Source organism: Crocodylus siamensis, chromosome 7, assembly GCF_052110815.1.
Source record: "Crocodylus siamensis isolate JL-2025a chromosome 7, ASM5211081v1, whole genome shotgun sequence".
Taxonomy (NCBI): Eukaryota; Metazoa; Chordata; order Crocodylia; family Crocodylidae; genus Crocodylus; species Crocodylus siamensis.
Window position 1 is genome coordinate 47,661,409 of NC_143401.1, and position 21,477 is coordinate 47,682,885.

Here is a 21,477-nt window from a genome sequence, read left to right on the forward strand (position 1 = left end):
ATATCAAGATATAACCCTTGGGGGATGAGAACCTCATAATGAGCATTTGCTACAGACAGATGTGTACATTTCTGTGACTGATTGTTTTGGAATGATTTATTATACTTTCAGCTGTTAAAAGTCCATGTATAAGAAAATGTGCTCAAATTGTTCTCCATTAATTTTCAGCACCAAATCTTAAAGGCAGACCACGCAAAAAGAAGCCATGCCCACAGAGAAGAGATTCATTAAATGGCGTTAAGGATTCCAACAATAATTCTGAAAGCAAAGCTGTTGCCAAGGTAAATCACTTAGTAATACTCTTTTCACTACACTCTTGTCTTTAGAGACAGTTCGGCCTTTGTTTCCCAGCATACAGTTTCAAATTTAGAGTATAACTTTTTAATGTAAACAAATGAAGAATCTTTTCTGTAGTTCTGTTTTTTTCACTTTAGACTGTTAGAAGTTACCAACAACCATATTCACATAAAACCTCAGGGTATGGGCTTGTTTGGAAAATGGCAGTGATTAAGCTTTTATGGCATCTAGTGGCATCTAGTTTTTATATTCTATGACACACAAACATAGTTTAAGACAGTGCCTTCATATTAAAAATAAACCAGTAGAGCCATTCTCAGTGTTACAATGTGCTTCTAAATATAAGTCTGAAGATAAACATAACATGAAATGAGAACTGCCTCTAAATAATGGTTTCCAAGAAGCACAAAAAGTATGGTTTAATGCTGTGACTTATAAGAAAGACGTGTAAGGAAACTCTAAAAACTAAAAAAAAATTGGACTGGATCTTAATACATACCCTAGACATTTCAGGGGTCTTTGAGCAGTGCCTCTTCTGATATAGTGTATGTGCTGTAGTACTTAGCTACATAGTGTGAAAGAAGGTTGGGTTGTCAGTTTGTATTTTTAGACCTCTGTTAGCCTTCTGTGGGTTTGAGTCCATTTCTTGAAATTATTTTAAAATGAGCTTTCTGAAGTGGAATTTACTTTCCATTTTGTATGTTGTGCATGTGTTTGAAATAGGAATGTTCTTTTCTCTTTTAAAAAAATAATTTACAGTAATGAATCCTTCAGGACATTAATGGAAAGTTTAATTTGAAAGCAAATTGTCAGGCCAAGCTGTAAGATACAAAGATAGAAAACTAGGGGGAGAGAGAGAGAAAGAGAGCCACAGGCTCTTATTTATAATAAATTTCTGTCACAGTGATAGTTGTATGCATTGACCAAACATTTTACATAGATTTAACCAACTCCTCAAGTTGACTATTTCAGCAAATTCTAGGTATGTGCTTCTGAAAAGAAATATCATTGTTGTGAGTAACCCTTTGGGAAATACAGTGAACCTCTTTAGATCAATCCAAGTTTTTCTTGTTTTGCATGTGAACTTGCTAGGGAGTTGGAGGTTAAAGAGTTCAGGTGGAAGTGTCAAGTTCTCAGTTTCTCATATGAGGACTCCAGCATTTCAGTTATGCTAAAATTGACACATGCATTAATGGAAACAAAACCCCCCAGAAATTAATGATGAAATTCTGTCCTTAAGTCGGTGTGACTCTCATTTATGTGCACTTAGTGCTCAGTGGGCATCTACAATATTGTCTGCTGATCTTCTTATACAACTGTTGCTAAAAGATGCTGAATCCTGGCATGTTAACTTTCAGGTTCCTGCAAGGTATTACAAAATTTGTCATAATTTTGTAACTAGAGCATGTAAGAATATTCAAAGTCTGCAAGATACAAATATTTCAAATGGACAGAATTCCCTGTTTTCCAAGTTAAAGCACTGTACATAGGCACACTAGAATAGTGTAACATACAGGTAGTTATGATCCAGGTAGTACATGTAAATAGTGTTCAAACCCCACCTTGTTATCACAGCTTATTGTCTATACTAGCTGTGTTTGTTTTGGGTGCTCTACTTGTCAAATGTTAGAACATTCCTAAAATTTGGCCTATTTATCTAGGCATACTGTGTTCATCATTATGCAGACATTAATAATATTAATTATCTAGGCTGGTTTAATTTAATTATAAATAATAAAAGTGTTCATGATATAAGGTATGATGTGCACACCTTACTAATGCATTAAGTCGCACTGACTGATATAGGACTTCATATGATTTAGGGTTGCAGGACTGAGTGAATATTTTATGTAGCACCAGAGGAGACACCAAGCATATAAGAATCATTCAAACACAAGGTGACTGTACTTTATGCTGCTTGAGTCCCACCTAAATGTTGTCTGGTTTTTCTGTGGAGAGGACTGAGATATACATAGTCTCTCCACATTATTGTGGGTATTTGGGCTGCATGGATTTTAGATATAGTTCTGTGTTGGGCTTCCCTTCTCCCCATTCTGTCCTTGACCTGCTCTTGACAGCAGTGAATGTCAGATCACTCTAAACCAATGCTTAAAATGGTTTAACTGATAATGTAGACAAATCAAAACCATAGGAGTGCTTTAGTCACTCCTATATATATTTTGTCAACTGGTTTTGCCCTCTCGGCATTTTCTTGCAACTAGTGTGCCATTTTCAGTACCCAGTCATGGCATTCCATTGCTGACAACCCTAATTAACAATAGGCCAGTTTCCAAGTGAAGACTGCTTGATTGGTAGAGGCAGAATGGTCTGTCAGCTGTCTTGTTACTGAAGTCCTAGAGGTGAGGTGAGGTTCAAATGGAGGCATATGGAAAAAGGGTTGAGGTTTTGAACACTGTTGTTTTGATCCTGTCAGGATTATGTACAAAACCAACACAGATTGTGAAATAATAATCACTAGCTATATCTGAAGTTCTTTGCTGTCAATCAGCAACTAAAAAACATTGTAAGCCATTATGGTTCTAGTTTTCATGAAGCTTGTTTGCCTTAACTACAAGCAAATAATTTTGTGGACTCTTACTATTACTTGACACACAAAGGCATTTGAGTTGTTTTCAGTATTTCTGAATAAATTCCAGTTCAGGAAGCCTTTTAAAAATGCCTTGTTGCCATCCTAGTACTTGAAGGTGTTGCATGGGGAATGTGCCACCTGTGTGTCTACACTGGTTTTTGAGCTCTCTTCCAGCTATTGTGGCCCCTTTATGCCATATGGAATATACACCAAGGGCAAGATATTATCCTGGGTTGGGAATCATAGAAATGAACTGTAACCTAATACAGACCCCTTCACTGAAGTAGCATCAAGTATGCAAGAAAAAAATATCACACTTTCTTTAATATGAGCAGTGGCCTATGGAATCCTGAGGCTCTAACACTTCCTATGTCACCCCAACTAGGCTGATTTACATGACTTCCAGCTTATGTAAACCACACCTTAGCTAAAGCTGCACTTCTGCTTTTTTCTGGTCTTTTCCCACCAAATAAGTTCCCATTCAAAGAATCTAAAAATGGGTCATAAGACTTGTTAAAGTACTCTGATCTACAAGTTCTAAGAGAAGAAGTGATTTGCTTGTTAAACATGGAAATTGTTCCCTAAATTAATGTACTTTTTATGTCTCCTAGTGAAAATACTAAAATAACTATTTTGCTTCATTTATATGGCAAGGGCTTGGATATTAATTTAAGTTACTGGCATATTCTCTTCCAAAGGCAACAGGTGGCCTGGCATGTTCTCAGACCTGAAGATTTGTACTTGGAACCTCCAACATTATCTGATTAAAACTTTTAATACAGTTCTTCTGGGAACCATCAAATATATATATATGGTTTCCAGTAAAAAAAAAAACCATTATATATAAAAATATATGGTCCCTGTGGTCAATATTTGAGACATCACCCTTCACTTGCTATGAATGACAGTGCCAGTACTAAATATGCATAAATAGGTATTTTTCATTGTTAACATAGATAAACATCCCCATTCCTTACATTTAGCTTCTTTTTACTTAGCTTTGCCATTTTTGAATTATTGTCAATTTCGTAGTTGGGCACTTTATGATTAGGCTGGGATTCCCGAAGTGGCCCATGTGAGTTAGAAGCCCAGGAGCTGTTGGCAGTTCCTTTGAAAATCTTTACTGATAAATGAATGAGCAAGGGAGACGTTTAGAGTTCTCTTCAATATACGCCAAACGGTTAAATGAATTTCCCAGGGCCGGCCATTATCAGTGCATGCAGCTGACTGACTATTAGATGGTTCAATTGGGGTAAATTTCCCAGGGATCTGAAAAACAATTGAAAGTTTCCTGGATCTATCTGAGGGGTGGGGTCAGACATACAGATGATAATACCTCCAGGTAAGTGTGGGGTGATTCCACCCTGACTCACCCGGTACAAATGTGGTCTGAGGGAATGGGTTCAGCTGTAGGTGAAGATGGGTGGAAGGAATGGGGAGGTATGCCTACATTGACTCTGTAAACATCTGTCAGTATCCCCATTGAAAGTAAAATTTTGGATGTGTCATCTGTGGCAAGTCCATAATGAAAAGAGTTTAAACTCCTATAAAAGAAATTTGAACCTTTTTTTTTTTTTGTTTAAAAATCATGAAAGCACTATTGAGTAGAATGTTATAGAGGAAGTGGCCAAGCAGGCCTCAATCCAGTGTTTAGAGCACTTTCCAAGTCTTTATGCTGTCTTGGAAGTAAAAGGAAAAGAAAAAAAAGCCAGAACTATGCAAGCTAAAACTGAGCTGGGTGTAAGATTGTATTTACAGAGATAAGACCTGTGGGTCAGTTTCTGATCTCAGTTGTAACAATATGCAATAACTCCACTGACTTTAGTAGAATTATGCTGGATTTACATTGGTACTAACAAGAACAGAATTTGGGCCTCTGAATCTTACTCATTCACTTGTATCAGTATTCTTTCATATTGCCTGTCACATGGTAGGGACAGTCCAGAGATGAAGCTTGTGCCTTGAACACTGAAAGAATGAAACTCTGAAAATGTCATCAAAGGTTAATTTAATAAACCACCAGGCCAGGTCCTTCCTTGCCCTTTTTTTGGCTACTGTGAGTTTAGCAGGTGCTTTAACCTCTTCAGAGTGTACAAGGGAGAGAGGGAAACTGGGATTCATCACTTGTAATATTTTTTGTTTATTTGTCTTTTTTCTTTATGTTCTCTTGCCTGCTCTGTAGAGAATAACTCCCTTCCTCATTAACTGATTTGTATGTATACTTAATTTTGTATCACCCTCGGTTAAAAATTAAATGTATTAAAAATGGACAGAGAGACTTTTTTTCTAGCACATGCTGTTTAAAAATGAGAAATTGTTCCCAAGCTGAAAGAGTCCACTCCAAATTTTAGCCTGCAACAAATTTATGACTCAAATTAAAAACCCTAGAAATTATTGAAATGATGGGTTCATATTGGAAACTTTATCACAGCCTTCTGTATAACATTGAACATAATGATAATGCAATATAAAACTTTATAAGGGGAAGCCTTTAAATAATTTGCTCAGGACCCAGAGTAAAAAAAAAAGGAATAAAGCCCTAAATCTAAATAAATAAATAAATAAAAACCTATTGCAATGGAAAGGATTTCTGCAAAGTCAATGGAAAGGTTTGCTTTAGTTTCACTGGGGTTTGGATGAAGCCCTTTATCTTTATAGGAATTTCATCAGTAAATGTAAATGTACATAGAACTAAAGATACGTGGTACTATTCCTTGAGAACATCTGGCAAGAAACTATCTAGCAAAAAATACACGAAAATTTGTGAAGGGATAGGTGATGAAGAAAAATCTTAAAAGAAGATGCATTTGTTATCTTGGATGCCTCTGTCTTGCAGAATCTCAAAAAAAGGCTATTTCTTACGGTTTTCACACAGGGAAATTTTACGGAGATGGCCAGTATATTGGGAATGGCCAGCACTTTCTCTTTCTATTCTTCAAGTCCAGATTTTTCATTCTTTGTCCACATAAGAATGGAGCATCCAGCCCTAACTCATTGATTTTTACAGTGTTAAAACATCAGAAAAAGGACCTCCCTCTGTCTTCTTAAACACAGAAGAATTTGCAAGATAACTTCATTTGAAATAAGTAAAATATATCCTGGCTTGTCTCTTCTCTTGGATATTTGCTTTTTGGCTTCAAAGAACTTACTTTCAAAATGTAAACACGAATGTATAACATGCCCGTTTCACAAGTGGGAAAACTGAGTAACCACAATCAGGGGTATAGAATGAGTCACTGCTAGGCACAATGATTAAACCCCAAGAATTCTTGATTCCTAGTGCAGCATTTGTACTACTGGCCCATTGTTTTCCCTATAGACATTTAAATAAAATATTGTGTACTATGACAGTCTTTCTTCCCTTTTTTCAGCATGCAGAAGTTTTTCAGTTTGGTTGTGAAACCATTGGAAAGACTCTTACAGTACATACCAGTGTTGAGAGAACAGTATGTATCCAAAATATATCATGCAACCATCTGACCCTCCTCTAGACTGAGTACTTCTTATTGCTAGTGTTCACTGAAAATATATTGATCACACATTATAAAAAAGCATGGTTGGCCAGTTTTTAAAAGCAGTTTTTAATGTTCTTGTATGCTTATTATTTTTATACATGAACTACTGAAGGTTTGAAATTTAATTTGACTAAATGTGGGAATGGGGCTATCTGCAGAAGGACTGTAGGGTTAGATCTCTTAGTTTCTATTGTTTTGAATGCTGAAGAGAACTATCATGGTTCCAATCTTTCCCTTTTATATTGGGGCCACTGGGGCTGAGGGGTGCCAGGCTCCGGGTGGCAGGTGGAACCACCCCAGCCCCCAGACAGCGTGCGGTACCCTGCCAAGCAGTGTGGTACCTGCACCATGCGACAGGTGCTGCACAGGTGCCAGGTGGTGAAGGGGGTTATCCCCACTGCCCTGTGCTGCACTGGGGGACTCTGCCACAAGCCCTTAGAGGCCCTGATCCCTGCAGCCAGAGCCAGTGAGTGTAGGGCTTTTTTTTTTTTTAAAGTGCTGGGAGGCTGGGCCAGGTGGGGGATGGGGCCGGGCAGGGCAGCTTGTCCCAGCCCAACCCCCCAATACCTCCTTCCCCCGTGGCCCTTCTCTCCTTCTTCCCCTAACCCCAACAAACTTACCAGCTGGAGGTAGCTGTCAGCTCCCTGTTTAATCTATGGCCGAAGATTTTCCGAACCTTTTCTGAATTGATTCGGATGCTTCAAATCAATTTGGAGCTTTTAATTGGTCTCTCAATTTGCTTTGGATTTGGAGATTTGGTCCCTGAATTAGGCTGATTCTCCACCAGATCAAATCAGCTACCAAAGCTTTGCACAGCCCTATTATTAGACATCCTATTAACGAGTGTATGTGAGGGATGAAAGCTGCCTGTACACAGCAATAGATAGCCATAAAAATACAGATCTGGAGAACATTACCATTGTGTTATAACAATTTAAAGATGTGGGCTATTTAAAAATGTTGTGACTCAGATTCCGAACAAAACATTAGTCCTATAAATAGTTCTCTTTGTTTCTCCTTAAGTGTAGTTGCATGGTTTGGCCTTCATATTTAATGCAGTGTTCATCTGTTGAATTAAAATTAAAGGTTAGCCAATTATCCAGATCTGACATGAAATCTTTTTACTTAACAGGTAAAATGTGAGGCCAGGTCAGCTTTTCCCAAACCCAAGAATAACAATGGCAACTGTAAAAAAAGTTCAAGTGAAGATAAATCAAAGGTTGCTGTAGGTGAAGAATGCAGAGCTGATGAGCAAGCTTTCCTTGTGGCACTTTATAAATACATGAAAGAAAGGAAAACACCAATTGAACGAATACCCTATTTAGGTTTTAAGCAGAGTAAGTATAATTTTTCCCACTTTTTGTTGACATTTTAGAACTGTTTAGCTTCTATGTAGAAAGCATTCACACACTGAAACTATTTTAAAACCTTATGGTTTTATATCCACACATTTTCCAGTCAAGACATTTTACTGTTTCTTATGCCTAGATTTGCATCTCTTCCTTCTGCGATAGTTGCTTCAGTATATTTATAGGTTTAAATCCACTGATTATGACTAGAAATAGGCTAGTTAAAAACTCTCTCTAGTTTTCTTTTTTATAAATCTGCAGTGTCTATAATGCCTTTCTTCTGAGTTAATAATATGACGTAGCTTTATTGTGGCCAGATGTTCCTTGTGAAAGGACAAATATTAAAGGAAGATATTTAAAGGTGGTCAAGAAAGGCACAAAAGGGATCATATTTTTAAGTCTAAACATGTGTTTATAGTTAATAAATTACTGACTTCAGAAAATGTAAAAATAGATGGTATCTGTTTAACTCAGAATACAATGTTTAGAATTGCTTTGGCAAATATAGTTTTTAGTGCCACAATTTGTAAAGCAGTTGTAGGTGAAGAGGATGTGGATGTAACTAAATTTTACATAAATATTACAAAGTAAGGGGAGCTCTGTCAGAGTTTACAACAAAAGCTGTAAATGGTTTTTTTTTCTTGTCTATAGGTTGAATGATACTTAAATTACGTAAAGGGAAAACTCATGGTTTGAAATATTATTTACTCTAACTTATCTCCGAGATTAAAACCACGTGTTATTTTGATGAAGAATGTCAAACCTGTATGTTTTACATAACAATTTACATACCTAATAGCAATTGGCACTGATTGCAACAGGCCTCTAGCAGCCATTATAAACTTATATAACTCCAAATGATTACAGTGTTTGTCTGAAAACCGGCTGCTTGAACTGGAAGTAAAATTAATGTACTATGAACAGCTTTGTTGCATTATGCATTGATTCAGATTAAATCAAGGCCTAAGCAAAGGTCTTGATAGTTTTGAAATGGTACAAGGTTCAATGAGGCTTTCGGCATGTTTTGCGTTGAAGACAGCCTTTTTATTTTCATTTTATTCTGCCTTCTCCAAACAAGGAGGCACTGTAGGCTCAAAAGATAAGAAAAGACACTGTTTCCAAAACGCTCAATCCGGGGAGAAATCATCCCATGACATTTAACTAAAATATATATTTAAGTTTTTCTTTATATTCATTGTAGTAGGTGAGTCCAATTGTGCAAATGGTGAAGTACAAAATTAAATTTGCTCAGAAGAGTGAAAGTGTTTGCAGGACTGGACTCTGTATTTGTCCAGCATGATATGTGTAAACATTGCCAATATAAATACATTAGTGGGAAGAACCAGCATATACACAACAACACAGAATTCCCTGGTGGGGGAATGAATTATGTCCTCTCTGATCTGCAGCATTATTGCTGACTACAGCTTGAAATATTTGTAGTATGCCCACTGAGAGTCACGGTTTGTTGGTGAAATACTGTGTAGGCTTTTAGTATAGTGTTGCTATCAATTATTTTTCTATAAATAAATAAATAAATAAAGAGCAAAGACAACAAATTATGGCCATTTTGGGTAGCAGGTAGAAGGTGTGGGGTGAGTCATTAGGCAGAAAGGAAAATAAGTAGTGGCTCTTACCAAATTTTGTTAAAAGTCTTGTCTGTGTTTCCCCTCCATATAGCATTCCTAGTGCTTTTATAACACATCCTGAGCTGGGTGTGGCTGCCCACTGGAAAACAAAAAGAATAATGACAATCCTACCATTGCCATTATTCAGTCTCTCCACCATTGTCCTTCCCTACAATCAAATTTTGGCTGTATGGTATATGGCACTTCTGATGCACTGAAATAAATGTTACCTATACACTCATCCCCCAGCATTGGTGCCTTCAGACAGGGCCAGTTAGAACTTGGCTGACGTCATTGATTATAGAGACTATTTATTACATAGGCTGCAATAAATATATGATATTGTATCTTCATTGTGGCCATTGTACATGAGTCATGCTTCAGTGCTTGCTTTCTGTTAACAAAATAAGTTTTTCAAAAAAATAAGAGCATTCTTTCCAATGGCTTCTGTACTAGTTATTACTATCAAGGTTATAGAAGCAAGCAAAGCACAGCTTTATTTCTCATAAGAAAAATGGAAAGAGCAAAATAACTCTAAGGAATTTTTTCATTCCTTAGATTAATCTAAATGGGTTCCCTTTCACATATTTTTATATATATATAGTCCTAGGTAATACTTACTCTTCAGATTATGTAAATATCTTTTTGAAAATTGTTTCACAAGAGCTTTTTCAAGGGTTGTGAACATTTTTTTCTATTTTCTTTTAAAAACTGTTTAATATACATTTCTTTGAAATGTGTTGGTTAATGCAATGCTTATCTAAATACTTATTGTCCCTCTAACAGTTAACCTTTGGACTATGTTTCAAGCTGCTCAAAAACTGGGAGGATATGAAACGGTAAGTGTTTAAGTAACTTAAATGAAATAATTGTGCAATCTAACTTTCCCCTGTTAGAAAAAATGTAAAACCAAACAATCATTTACTGCATTTTAGAATAGCTGTACACATTGTGGGTTTATTTGGCCAGTTTTGGAAATGGTCCCAATTAGTTCCAGGTTTGGCAAAATTGTAAACTTATCGTAAAAAATACAAGTGGAAAACATATGTAACTCTTCCCTGTCAAGGAAATTAGTTGGGTCTGTAATTTTTTCCCATGTTGAGAAAGGGCTATTATTGTACAACAAGCCAAGATTGCATAAAAGAAATTTCACTTGGCAACATCCCTGACATCTGTTCATGTCTAATATGGGAAATGTATTAAAGGCTTTCAAAAGTAATCAATATTGTCCATTAAACAATAGCATGTTTCAGTACCTTCTCTTATTCCAAGTGTTAAAGATCCTTATTAGACAAGGGTCAGTACCACATAAACAGGAAGTTATCAAAGTAATTCAGAAAATTCTCTGACACTTTTTATCAGCTAACCATATCTGACAAGAGAAGTTTATTTTTAGCTCACAGGAAGAATTGATGGCCATGGATTTTACATCATGTATTTTGAACGAATAAAATATTAGAGCAACAAAGATAGATTAAAATCTTGAAATGAGAAGAAAGAACTGCATTAGTATGGCACATAGAGATGACATCTGTAATAAAGAATAATTGACATAAGAAGATGTCGTCATTGGAAATATTTTATTTGCACACAATGATCAGATTAAGTTGTTCAGTTCCTGCTGCAGTTGGATGAAAGAAATTATTTTTGCTTTGTTTACAAAGTACTCTGGGATGTAACTGTGCTGCAGAGAAATGACAAGAAACAAAATATCGTTTGAATCACAATAATAGCTATTATTTCTTTCCACAGAGTAAAGCATATTGTCCTATAAATTAACAATGTGACTTTATTACACAGGGTGTGGCAGAGATTTGGTGTAATCAGAGATCTAGCATTCACAACAAAGATGTATTATTTGGCTTTTATGATTTGATTTGGCTCCTAAGATTTATATGCCTTAATATGCAACATGTTTGTATTCCTGTATGCAAGGACATGCATGTGTGTGTGTGCATAAATGCACAAGGACCTTCTAGAGCAATACTTTCTGCAGTAATTATCAGCTAAGTGTGATTGCACTGAGTTGTAAAGTGCATAAACTTAATCCAGAGCACATGAGAAGGCAGTGAAAGAATTTGCATAGGAGAGTGACATGTTCAGAAAGCTCAGGGAGGCAGATAATTTTTACAGCAGTGTTTTGGGTATACTTGAAGGGAATGTGGATAAAGCAGGAAGAACAAAAAGGAGGAGTTTGCAGTAGAGAAGCAAGGGGCAGACCTGGGTTCTGTGCCAGCATGAGAGAAAAGGATGGATTTAGAGATGTTAGAGAGGGCAAACTGGGAGGATTTGAGGAAATCCTAACTGAATAGAGAGGAAGGGAAGAGTTAACTGGGACCTTAAGGTTGTGAGCCTGGGTGAGAGGTAAGATAGTGGGTTTATCAGCAGTAGTAGAAGACAGTAAAATAAAATGGGAGCTGAGGAGAAAGATAGAGAGTATTAGGGTTCAGTGCAAGTTAGTGGCAGGAAATCCATGACTCAAATCTCTTCTTGTTAGTGGAGAAACGTCTTCTGAGAATTGAGGCTTTTGTCACCTCCCAGAGAAATGTGCTAATTGGATTTATTCAATGATAAAGTAAATGGTAGTGTCCATTGGCCAGACAAGAGGTATAATCATGAAAATTAACAGTTGGTCTTCACTGGATCTGCAAAATAACTATACCCTACCCCAGTTTGGTGTAAATTTGGGGGATCAGATTTTAATTTTGGAGTAAGTTCCATTGAAATCAACAGGCCTAATTTAACTCCTTTTATGGTCCATGGGAGTTGCAATTCCATACAGCAGAGCTGAATTTGGTTTAGAAGAGGTGAGGATTAGGGCTGTGCGAAGCTTTGGTCCCTGCTTCGATTCAATGGAGATTTGGCCCAATTTGGTTGCCGAATCTCTGAATCCAAATCGAATCAGGAGACCCTTTAATCTCTCTGAATCAGTTTGGAACCCTCCAAATCAATTTGGAGAGAGATTCGGTGATTCGGACATAGACACAGCTGTAAATGTTTTTTCTACATACCTCTAGGTAGCAAGCAGTCATGAATACAGCAATGCCAGAGCACATGAAGCATCCCACAGGGGTTCAGGGGGCTTCCCAGTGTGCTCAGCAGCCAACCTGGAAGTGAACCAGAAGCACTTCTTGTCCATTTTCAGGTCTGCCAGGGAGTGTGCTGGGGAGCGCCCCCTGCACCCCTCAGCTCAGCAGTTGGTGCCTCCTGGGTCTGGGGAGGCACCCAGGGTCCCCCCATGGACAATCGCTGAGCTGGGGAGGTGTGGGGGGGGCCCTGTATGCCCCATGGCAGACCCAGAAGTGAACCGGAAGTTCTTTTGGTCCACTTCTGGCTTTGCTGCCAAGCATTTGGAGGGGCCCCCTGTACTCCTGTGGGATGCTCCATCCATCCCAGCATTCCAGTGTTCACGAGCCACATTGGTACCTTGAGATATGTAGAAAAAAACATTTAAAACTGTGTCTATGTCCAAATTGCTGATTCATAGTTTCATAGTTGTTAGGGTTGGAAAGGACCAGAGCAGATCATCAAGTCTGACCCCCTGCCATGTCCAGGAATGAATGCTGTGATCAAATGACCCCAGCTAGGGGATTATCTAGCCTCCTTCTGAAGACCCCCAAGGTAGAAGCAAGCACCACTTCCCTTGGAAGCTGGTTGCAGATCCTAGCCACCCTGTGAAGTAGTCCCTCCTGATGTCTAGCCTGAACCTGCTCTCAATCAACTTGTGGCCGTTATGATCTTAGTGACCACAGTGCAAGCTTAATAAAAAACAACAACAAGGGTTTGCCTAGTTTTTCAGAAATTGGAGCCATCTCTTGGAAACCAATGGACTCTGTTACACACAGACAAAGATTTAAATTGCTTTCTGAAATCAATCATAACAATAATAATAACAGAACACTTTCCATAGCACTCCTGCCTGAGAACCTTGGAGCAAAAAACAAAACATTAATTAAAGCTTCATAATGCCCATGAGTGAAAGGTAAAGCAGTGTCAGTGTCTAATTAGTTAAATGCCTCTCTGCAGCTCTGTTACCTCAGGCTGTGATCTTGTCAATCTTCCTGAGGGTCATGATAGGGGAGTTCTTACATGAGAGACAACCCAAGAAAATTGAAGTGTTGAAGGAGTGGCATTTAGTGACAGAGTAAGTGGCACCTTTCCCTTTGAGTCAGCACTAAACCAACACTTCAGCATACTTCCACAGGACATGGTGGGGCTGCAGGGACCTATATTCAAATTTGTAGAAACTAAAGTGGCAGAATTTCTGAAGTATTCAAGTCTCATTTTCAGAAGTCACTTTGATATTTAGAAGTTTTTGCGTTATTGAAAGCTATGGAAACTTAGGGTCCTAAAAGTGAGAGCTACAAAAAGTCTTAAGTGACCCTTAACTCCTGCTTTAGTTTCCTGAATCCAAAATTGCAATCTGGAACCTCCTCTCCCAGTCAGCTGCTACATTAAACTGGAGATGCATGGAATTTGTAGGTATTTCAGTTGTCAATATTAAAATCTGTCAGGTACCTAAACACCCAGAAATGCCTTGGTAGTGAAGGGAGTGCCTACAGATGTGTGGGGAGGCTGCTTATGCCAGTCAGCTGCTTCTGTGACTACATGTGCGCCTGGGACAGCAGCACTTTGAGCCAGGGTGGAGCAGCCCTGGGCTGTTGGGGGCATGGGGATCAGGCCTGGGCTCCAGGTGGCAGCACTGGGCAACAGAGGGGCTGGCTGGGGCACAGGGGTGTTAAAGTGCAGGGCTAGGTGGCAGACAACCCCCACACTTCAGCACCGTCATGCCCCATCCAGCCCCGTCACTGTCTTCACATGCGTTTCAGTGAAGCTAAGTACTCCACCTTTAAGATAGTACTGTCCCTGACGATACTATCTTACAACAGAGTTAATTAATTTTCTACATCCTAATACCAGTGTATGTGTAGATGGTGATGCTTTACTGCGGAGCTAATCAGTCAACTCCACAGTAAAGCACATGTGTAGATGCACCTACTATGCTCACATCACCTGAAGGGCTCAATCAAGTAGGTGTATTCAAAGCATATCTAACAGATCAATCTCTGTATGAAATATGGGAGTAGCGATAAACAGGCGTGTTTCCTTTTATGCAATAAGAGGATCCCAGGCATGCCTGAGGGAACTGAAACTCACATATCCAGTCTTCTAGGACAGTACCATAGCTATCAAGCTGTAGGTTATTGTCTAGTTAAAGGCTCTTTGGTGTATATTGGAACAGTGTTAATAGGTGTTAGTACACAGATACACACATCAGAATAGCGTATAGTTTGGTAGTTAGGCCATTCTTGTGGAAGTTTTGGTTTTAAATCCCACCAGGAAAAAGAGGGGTTTGAATTTAGTTTTCCCACATTCTGAGTAAGAACTGCCAGCAAGGATATCAGATAAATGGCGAGCAGTGGCAACACTTTCCCTTCTGGACATATTTTGAAGGAAAGTATTGACCCATGCTCAGTGTTCCAAACAAAAGGCATAGGCTGGCCCAGGGATGAGTATTCAAATTGAGGCAGGTTCCTCCTAATATAGCAAGGTAAGGTACCTGAAGCCAAGAGAGCAGTGATATTCAAAACCCCTGACTTCAGTATGTCCTATTGACTTCTCTCCAAGCTGAGCATATTAGTTGTTTTTAGTCCTATGACAATGGGGATTATTATGCAAAAGGCCTTTTAATTATTTTAAAATAGAAGCATCAATTTGTTAATTAAAAGCTGTTCTAAGAATGTCCCCTTCCTTTTATATAATGTCATTGCTTTTTTGTTGCCAGCCTAAGGCATTGGTGTGATTGGTCACTGTCTGACATTGTTCTCATAATTACTTGATTAAATGTTTACTTCATATTCATGGATAGACCAATCATTGACTTAACTTTAAATTCTTTTATCCAGGAGTGATGTTAGGGAGTTCTGAAAAGCTGGAGTTCCTGAAATGCCAGCACTGGGAAATATAATGTTTAGTACATTTCAGACAAAATGTATAGCTTGTGCTAGGTTGCTAGCAGTAGGTCTGCTGGAAAACAAGAGAGAGTCCAGGTTACAGGATTTCTTAAAATATTTTAACCTTTACCAGAGGCCTGGAGCACCACAGAAATTTTGGATGCTTAAAACTGTCTCATAATGTGGGTCAATCCTGCAGGCCACTGCATACCAAGGGGCTCAGTAGCCCCTTTCAGTGATTCCTTGCACTGTTCAAGCTTCCATGTGTTGTATGGAAGTTGGTAGGATAATGTCTTGACCTTCTTCTAAGCAGAACATTTATAATTTGCTACCTTCTATGGCTCATGGGGGATGGACTATTTTTTTCCAAGTGCATATACACTTCTGCCTGGTGCTGTAACCTAAATAAAGTGTTTGTATGTATACATTATCCCTTTGTATATGTGCAATCTAGTCTGCCTATATCAAGCTTTTATGCAGGAGTCTCAGGCATGCTCATAAGTGCACATGCATAAGTGCATGCTATATTTTGGAAATTAATTTTTAAATTCAAATAGGTAAAGTGAAGGTGAATGCATACATAGATGCATGCTATATGAGCTCAGAGTGGTAGAATGTAGAAAATATGTAGGGAGTTTGCAAAAGAGAAGAGCCCCTTTAAATTAAATATAGCACTGGAGATGGAAGTGATTGATTGATTGATATGGTGCCCTCCCCAACAAAGGCTCAGGACAGGTATAATAAGGGAAGAAAATATCTTATAAAATAGGAAAACGAACAAGAAAACAAAACATAAAAGGTAACTGCAGTATCAAGATAAAGTAGAACCCCCGTAAACAATCATAGAATTACAGAATCGTAGAGAAGCAAAGCTAGAAGGGACGCCATAGGTCATCTAGTGCAACCCCCCAGAATCTTTCCTACTGAAATCACCCTAGACAAATCCATTCTCTAACCTCTTAGCAAAACTAATGTCAATCCTGGCACAAGACATAACACCCTAATCTGTCACAGGAATAGCAGGGGGACCATGGCAGGCAGCATTCTGCTGCTCTAAAGCTTGTTAATATATGTTCAGGATATCCCAGGAAGAAGGCCATGTCCCCCCTCGCTGCAGAGGAACGCAAAAACCCCTACAGTCCATACCAGTCTGATTTTTCCACATAGTAAAATTTCTTCATGACCTCAAATATGGCAGTCAGTCTGACCCTGAGTGGAGAGGCAAGACCCTCTAGTCAGGAACCAGCCAATAGCAGTACTGGCACATCCCAGCCAAAATCCCCAGTCATGGCTGCAGCCGGTGCCTCTGAGAGAGTCTTAAAAAAAACACAGATACATGTAGCAGTGGGGAAAGGGGAAAGAGAATTCCCTGCAGCAAAACCCAGAAGCATGGGAAATACCCATAGCAGAACATAGGCATAGCTATGTTCAGTCCTGACCAATGGCTGTCCAATCTCTTCTTGATCACCTTCAGTGACAGAGTCCATAACTTCCCTAGGCAATCTGTTCCACTACCTCACTGTTTTAACAGTCAAAAGGTTTTCCTGAACCCTCTCTAACTTTTCCACATCCTTTTTAAAATGTGAAGCCCAAAACTGCAAACACTAGATGAGGCCTAACCAGTACTCTAGATGAGGGCTAACCAGTGCTGAATGGAGAGGTATCTTCACCTCCTGTGTCTTGTACTTAATTCTTCTATCGATTATGTAACCCAAAACCGCTTTCACTTTTTTTGTGCAACTGTATTACATTGCAGGCTGATATTGAATCTATGATCTACCAAGACTCCCAGAACCTTCCCCATAATGCTGCCATCCAGGCAAACATCACCCATTTTGTATTCGTATTTTTTATTTAAGTTCCTGAGGGGTAGCACCTTGCGTTTGTCTGTATTGAATTTTATCCTGTTAGCTTTAGCCCAGCTTTCCAGTTTGTTGATGGCCTTCTGAATTGCATTCCCACCCTCCAACATGTCCGAAATCCTTCCCAGTTTCACATTACATGTAAAATCATTCAAGATGCTTTCTATGCCAACATTCATATAATTAATAAACATATTGAATAGCACTAGGCTCAGGACAGAATCCTGTGGGACTCTACTCAAAACCTCCTGCTATTCTGTCATGGATCCACAGATCTCCTTTGCTTGGGGCTGTTGAGCCAGTTGTCTGTCTACCTTAGGGTAGTTTTGTCCAGCCCACATTTCTCCAATTTGTTTCTGAGAAGGTCATGTGGGACCTTGTCAAAGCCTTGCTGAAGTCCATATGCACTATATCCACAGACTTCCAGATTTCCCTGCATCCATCCAAGTAGTTGCTCAGTTGAAGAAAAAGACTAAGTTTGTTTGGCATGAATTGGTTGTAATAATTCCAAGCTGGCTCTTGTGATCAGCCTTTCCTTCTCCAGTTACTTGCAGATGGACTTCCTTAAGTTATGCTCCAATAACTTCCCAGGTATGGAGGTTCCTCAGGTACTGGTTTGTAGTTCCCCAGATCCTCCTGTTTGCCTTTTTAAAAGAGTTACACTACATTGGCCCCTTTCCCAGTCTTCTGGTACCTCACCAGTCTCCCATGACTTCATGAATATCATTGCCAAGGGCTCCACAGTCTCCTTTGTCAGTTCCTTCAGTGCCTTGGGATGAAGTTCATCAGGCCTTTCTGACTTGAATTCATTTAGACCTATCAAAAGTTCTCTGACTGTCTCTTTTGTTAACTCATCCCTCAGCTTGTCCCTTTCCTTATCCAAATAATCCTTATTAGGTATATGGCTGCAAATGAATTCTTTTATGAGGACTGAGCCAAAGTAGGTGTTGAGTAGCTCCTTCTTTACAGTGTCTGTTAAGAGTTCCCCCTGTCTATTTAGAAGTGGACCCACAGCTTCCTCAGTCTTTTTTTTCTGGCTAAAATACTTATAGAACCTCTTCTTGTTATCTTTGAACTTCCTTGTCAGGTGCAGCTTGTTCTTTAACTTGGTCTTCCTGGTTTTGTCCCTGTAAGTTCTTGCTGTTTCCTGGATGGCTTCTTTGGTCACTTGCCCATTTATCCATTTTCCCTGTATGCTTTTCTTTTGCATTTTGCACATCTTAGAAGCTTATTGTAGAGCCACGTTGTTCTCTTGTCATTCTTCTTGTGTTGAACCTAGCTTTGTTTGTTAAATTCCTGCACAGATAGGAAGGGCTTATAGCTTCTAAACAATGGGTTCTGAGCAAGCCTGAAGAGTGGGTGAAGTTCCAGATCTTAGGAGTGACTTCTAAGAATGACCTCCCGTGCATTTTTCCAGCAGACTTGGCTCATTGATGCTACTTGCAGGAGGTTGCACTTGGCTGACTGTAGGGATCATGATGGGGTATAAGGAAGAAGGTGGTCCCTGGTACATCGAGCCCAGGCAGTTTAGGGCCTTATAGATGTGGATTACTGAATATGCAATTTTGCGGATTTTGTGGATTCCATAAAATCAGACATTGCCTGCAAAATCTGGGCAATGCCCATGAAATCCACAGGAAAAGAAAAATTACAGAAAATAAAATTCTGGCTCCCCAGAGAGAGCCAGCAGTCCTCAGGGTGCTGCAGCAGCCTACCTGGGTGGAGAAGGTGAGAGGAAGGGGTGGCTGTTCAAAGGGCTGCTGGCAAGATAGCTGCCTGCCACCCCCCACCTCTTGTTGCTGATTGGCTCTGAGGGCTGCCTGTCATGTGGCCACACCCCTCTGTACCAATCAGCAGCTCTCTCCAGCAATCAGCAGCAAGGGGTGGGGCTGCATGCCAGACAGCCCTCGCAGCCAATCAGTGGTGAGGAATGGGAACACTGGGACCCCTTAGCCAGTCAGAGGCATGGGGAAGGGGGCATTGCACTCCACCTATGAAATTACTTCTGGGCCCCTTGTTCTGTCCACAGAATTGGTGGGTAGCTGCTGTAAATTAGGTAGGTCCCTACTTATAGGTCAATACTTGCACCATTGAAGATGAGTAGAAATGTTGGTACTCCAAGACTTCTGGCCTCAGGAGTAAGGTTTATTGAGAATGTGAATGGAAGCTAGAACAAAGAGCAGAGAAGAGATTTTAACCAGTAGGTCAACATCAGTTTCTGAAGCATTCAGAATTAGGGCATGTCTACATGGATGCACTAGCTAAGGCCCGTGAACCTTCCCCTGGTGGGGGCTCTCATTCAAAGGCAAAATCCCTTGAGCTCACTGTAGCTTAATCCCCATCAAAACTTAAGACCATTTTGCTTCTAGATGAGAGTTTCCACAAGAACATTTCATGCACTGTTAACTAATGCACATCATAGGTGCTGACTTTTCTTTTTGTCAGGGAGGGCCTAAGATGATGGACATGTAAAAAGTTTTACACATCTCAGGTGACAACACTCTTCCTGAGTTGGGGCCAGGACTCTTGGGTCCCCACACATTTGGCACCTCTGCTGTACATCCAACCTTTGCTTACTACCCCTGAAATTCCCTGAATGTCCCTATATTGACATGCCATTATTCAAGAGCCCATTTGAAATTTTGTCAGTGTTGAGACAGGGGGTGCTAATCACTAGGGATTCTGGTTTTCTCTGATAAAAAAAAAATCCCCAATTTTGGGATATCAAAAAGTAACCCAAAATTCATATTTTCCATGATTAAAATGAAACACCACTATACACACACATACACACACACATATACACACACACACACACACACACACATATATATATTTAGATATATAGATATGTAAAGTGGAGTTTCATTTTAATCATGGAAAAATGTGGATTTTGGCTTACTTTTTTGTATCCCAAAATTGGGGATTTTTTTATCAGAGAAAACCAGGATCTCTGCTAATCACTGTGCAGGGAATATTGTAGCTGGATAATTATCATGGAAAAAAACATTGCTAAGCCGTGTCCTTTCCCGTGCTATGTAAGAATGTTCATCACTAGAGGCAGGCAGAAGTGAGACTTTGGTGAAGAAAGGAAGTTTTGATGTTTGATCTGACCAATATGGATGTTAAATTTGAATGTAGCCTTATTCTGAATAGTAGTAGTGGCTATTTTAAAGATTTCTACAATATAGTATCTTGTTCAGTGTGTTTAAAGATATTATTCTATCATTTATTCTTTTGACTTTTTAAAGTTTGTTAGGTATAAAAATCTAAACTTTTAAGAGCCAGGGGAGCTTACCACTATATTATGTTCAAGTAGCTAGACATACTTTAAGAGAATGTCAAGTTCAGCTGTAATATAAGAGGGTACAACTCCACTGATATCAGTGGAACTCTGACCATTTATGGAAGACTGAACTTAATCTAGATATATAACATTTAATTAACTTTTTATGTAAAGCATATTGTTTTTGTGTGGGTGCAGTGTTAGAATGGTATAGGCAACTCACTATGGCCCCAAAAGCATGAATTCATGCCTTTCTCAAGACTGTGGTCAATGGCCACCTCCAGTCAATGGGTACCTGGTCATCTGATCTAAGGAGTCAGAGGTAGCTAGATTTAATAACAGCTACAGCACTACCTTGTATGCCACTGAATACAAAAACAGGCATGTCCAAAACAGTGTATTACAATGGGCCCATATAGGCTTCAGCAGGCCATGCTATTTTTAATAATGTAGATGAAACAAAAAAATATTGTAAAAGATTTCAGTTTTAAGGTTAAATTTCAAAAGTGTCTGTGAGACTCTGGAGTCTAAACTCCATTGGGCACGTCCACACATGCAAGCATGTGTGCTTGCAGCAGCTCAAATACAAGCGGTGCAAATTTGAGCCGGGGCTTTTTGCCTTAGTTCACGTGCTTGGACATGCACTTTGTTGTGGAGAAAATTGTGCCACTTGGGGCAAAATAACCCTGCCTGGCTCCTCCCGAATCTGCAACTAGGGGAAGCTGGAAGCCGGGGCCAACACCTGTGCTGTTCCCAGCAGTATAAAAAACTCAGGGCTACTCACTTTCAGGAGCTTCTCGCTGTGACCTGCTGTGCACCTGCCAGACCTGGATGGGGACTGCACAGCCAGTAGAGGCATCTGCCCTTCTTGGTCAGCTGCCAGTGGGCTGTGGCTGCAGAGTTGGCTTCTGTGCGGCACTACTGCCATGTGTGCTCCCTGCCCAGCCATCTGGGAAGCTATCATCTGGAAGATGTTCCCGGTGTGGTGGCCTGCTT

The 21,477-nt window shown here is 39.5% G+C and overlaps 1 protein-coding gene across 6 annotated transcripts in view; it reads left to right on the plus strand.

Annotated features, from left to right (window-relative positions):
• ARID5B (AT-rich interaction domain 5B) overlaps positions 1 to 21,477 on the plus strand; it is a 172,184-nt gene that overhangs the window by 119,423 nt on the left and 31,284 nt on the right. For 3 of the 6 annotated variants that reach the window (XM_090057477.1, XM_090057478.1, XM_090057481.1), the window contains 4 exons: positions 169 to 281; positions 6,259 to 6,333; positions 7,535 to 7,739; positions 10,166 to 10,218. In XM_090057477.1, the coding sequence (XP_089913603.1) occupies positions 169 to 281; positions 6,259 to 6,333; positions 7,535 to 7,739; positions 10,166 to 10,218 (446 nt within the window). The remainder of the gene's footprint in view (positions 1 to 168; positions 282 to 6,258; positions 6,334 to 7,534; positions 7,740 to 10,165; positions 10,219 to 21,477) is intronic. The other 3 variants (XM_090057479.1, XM_090057480.1, XM_090057482.1) reach the window with 1 other exon arrangement.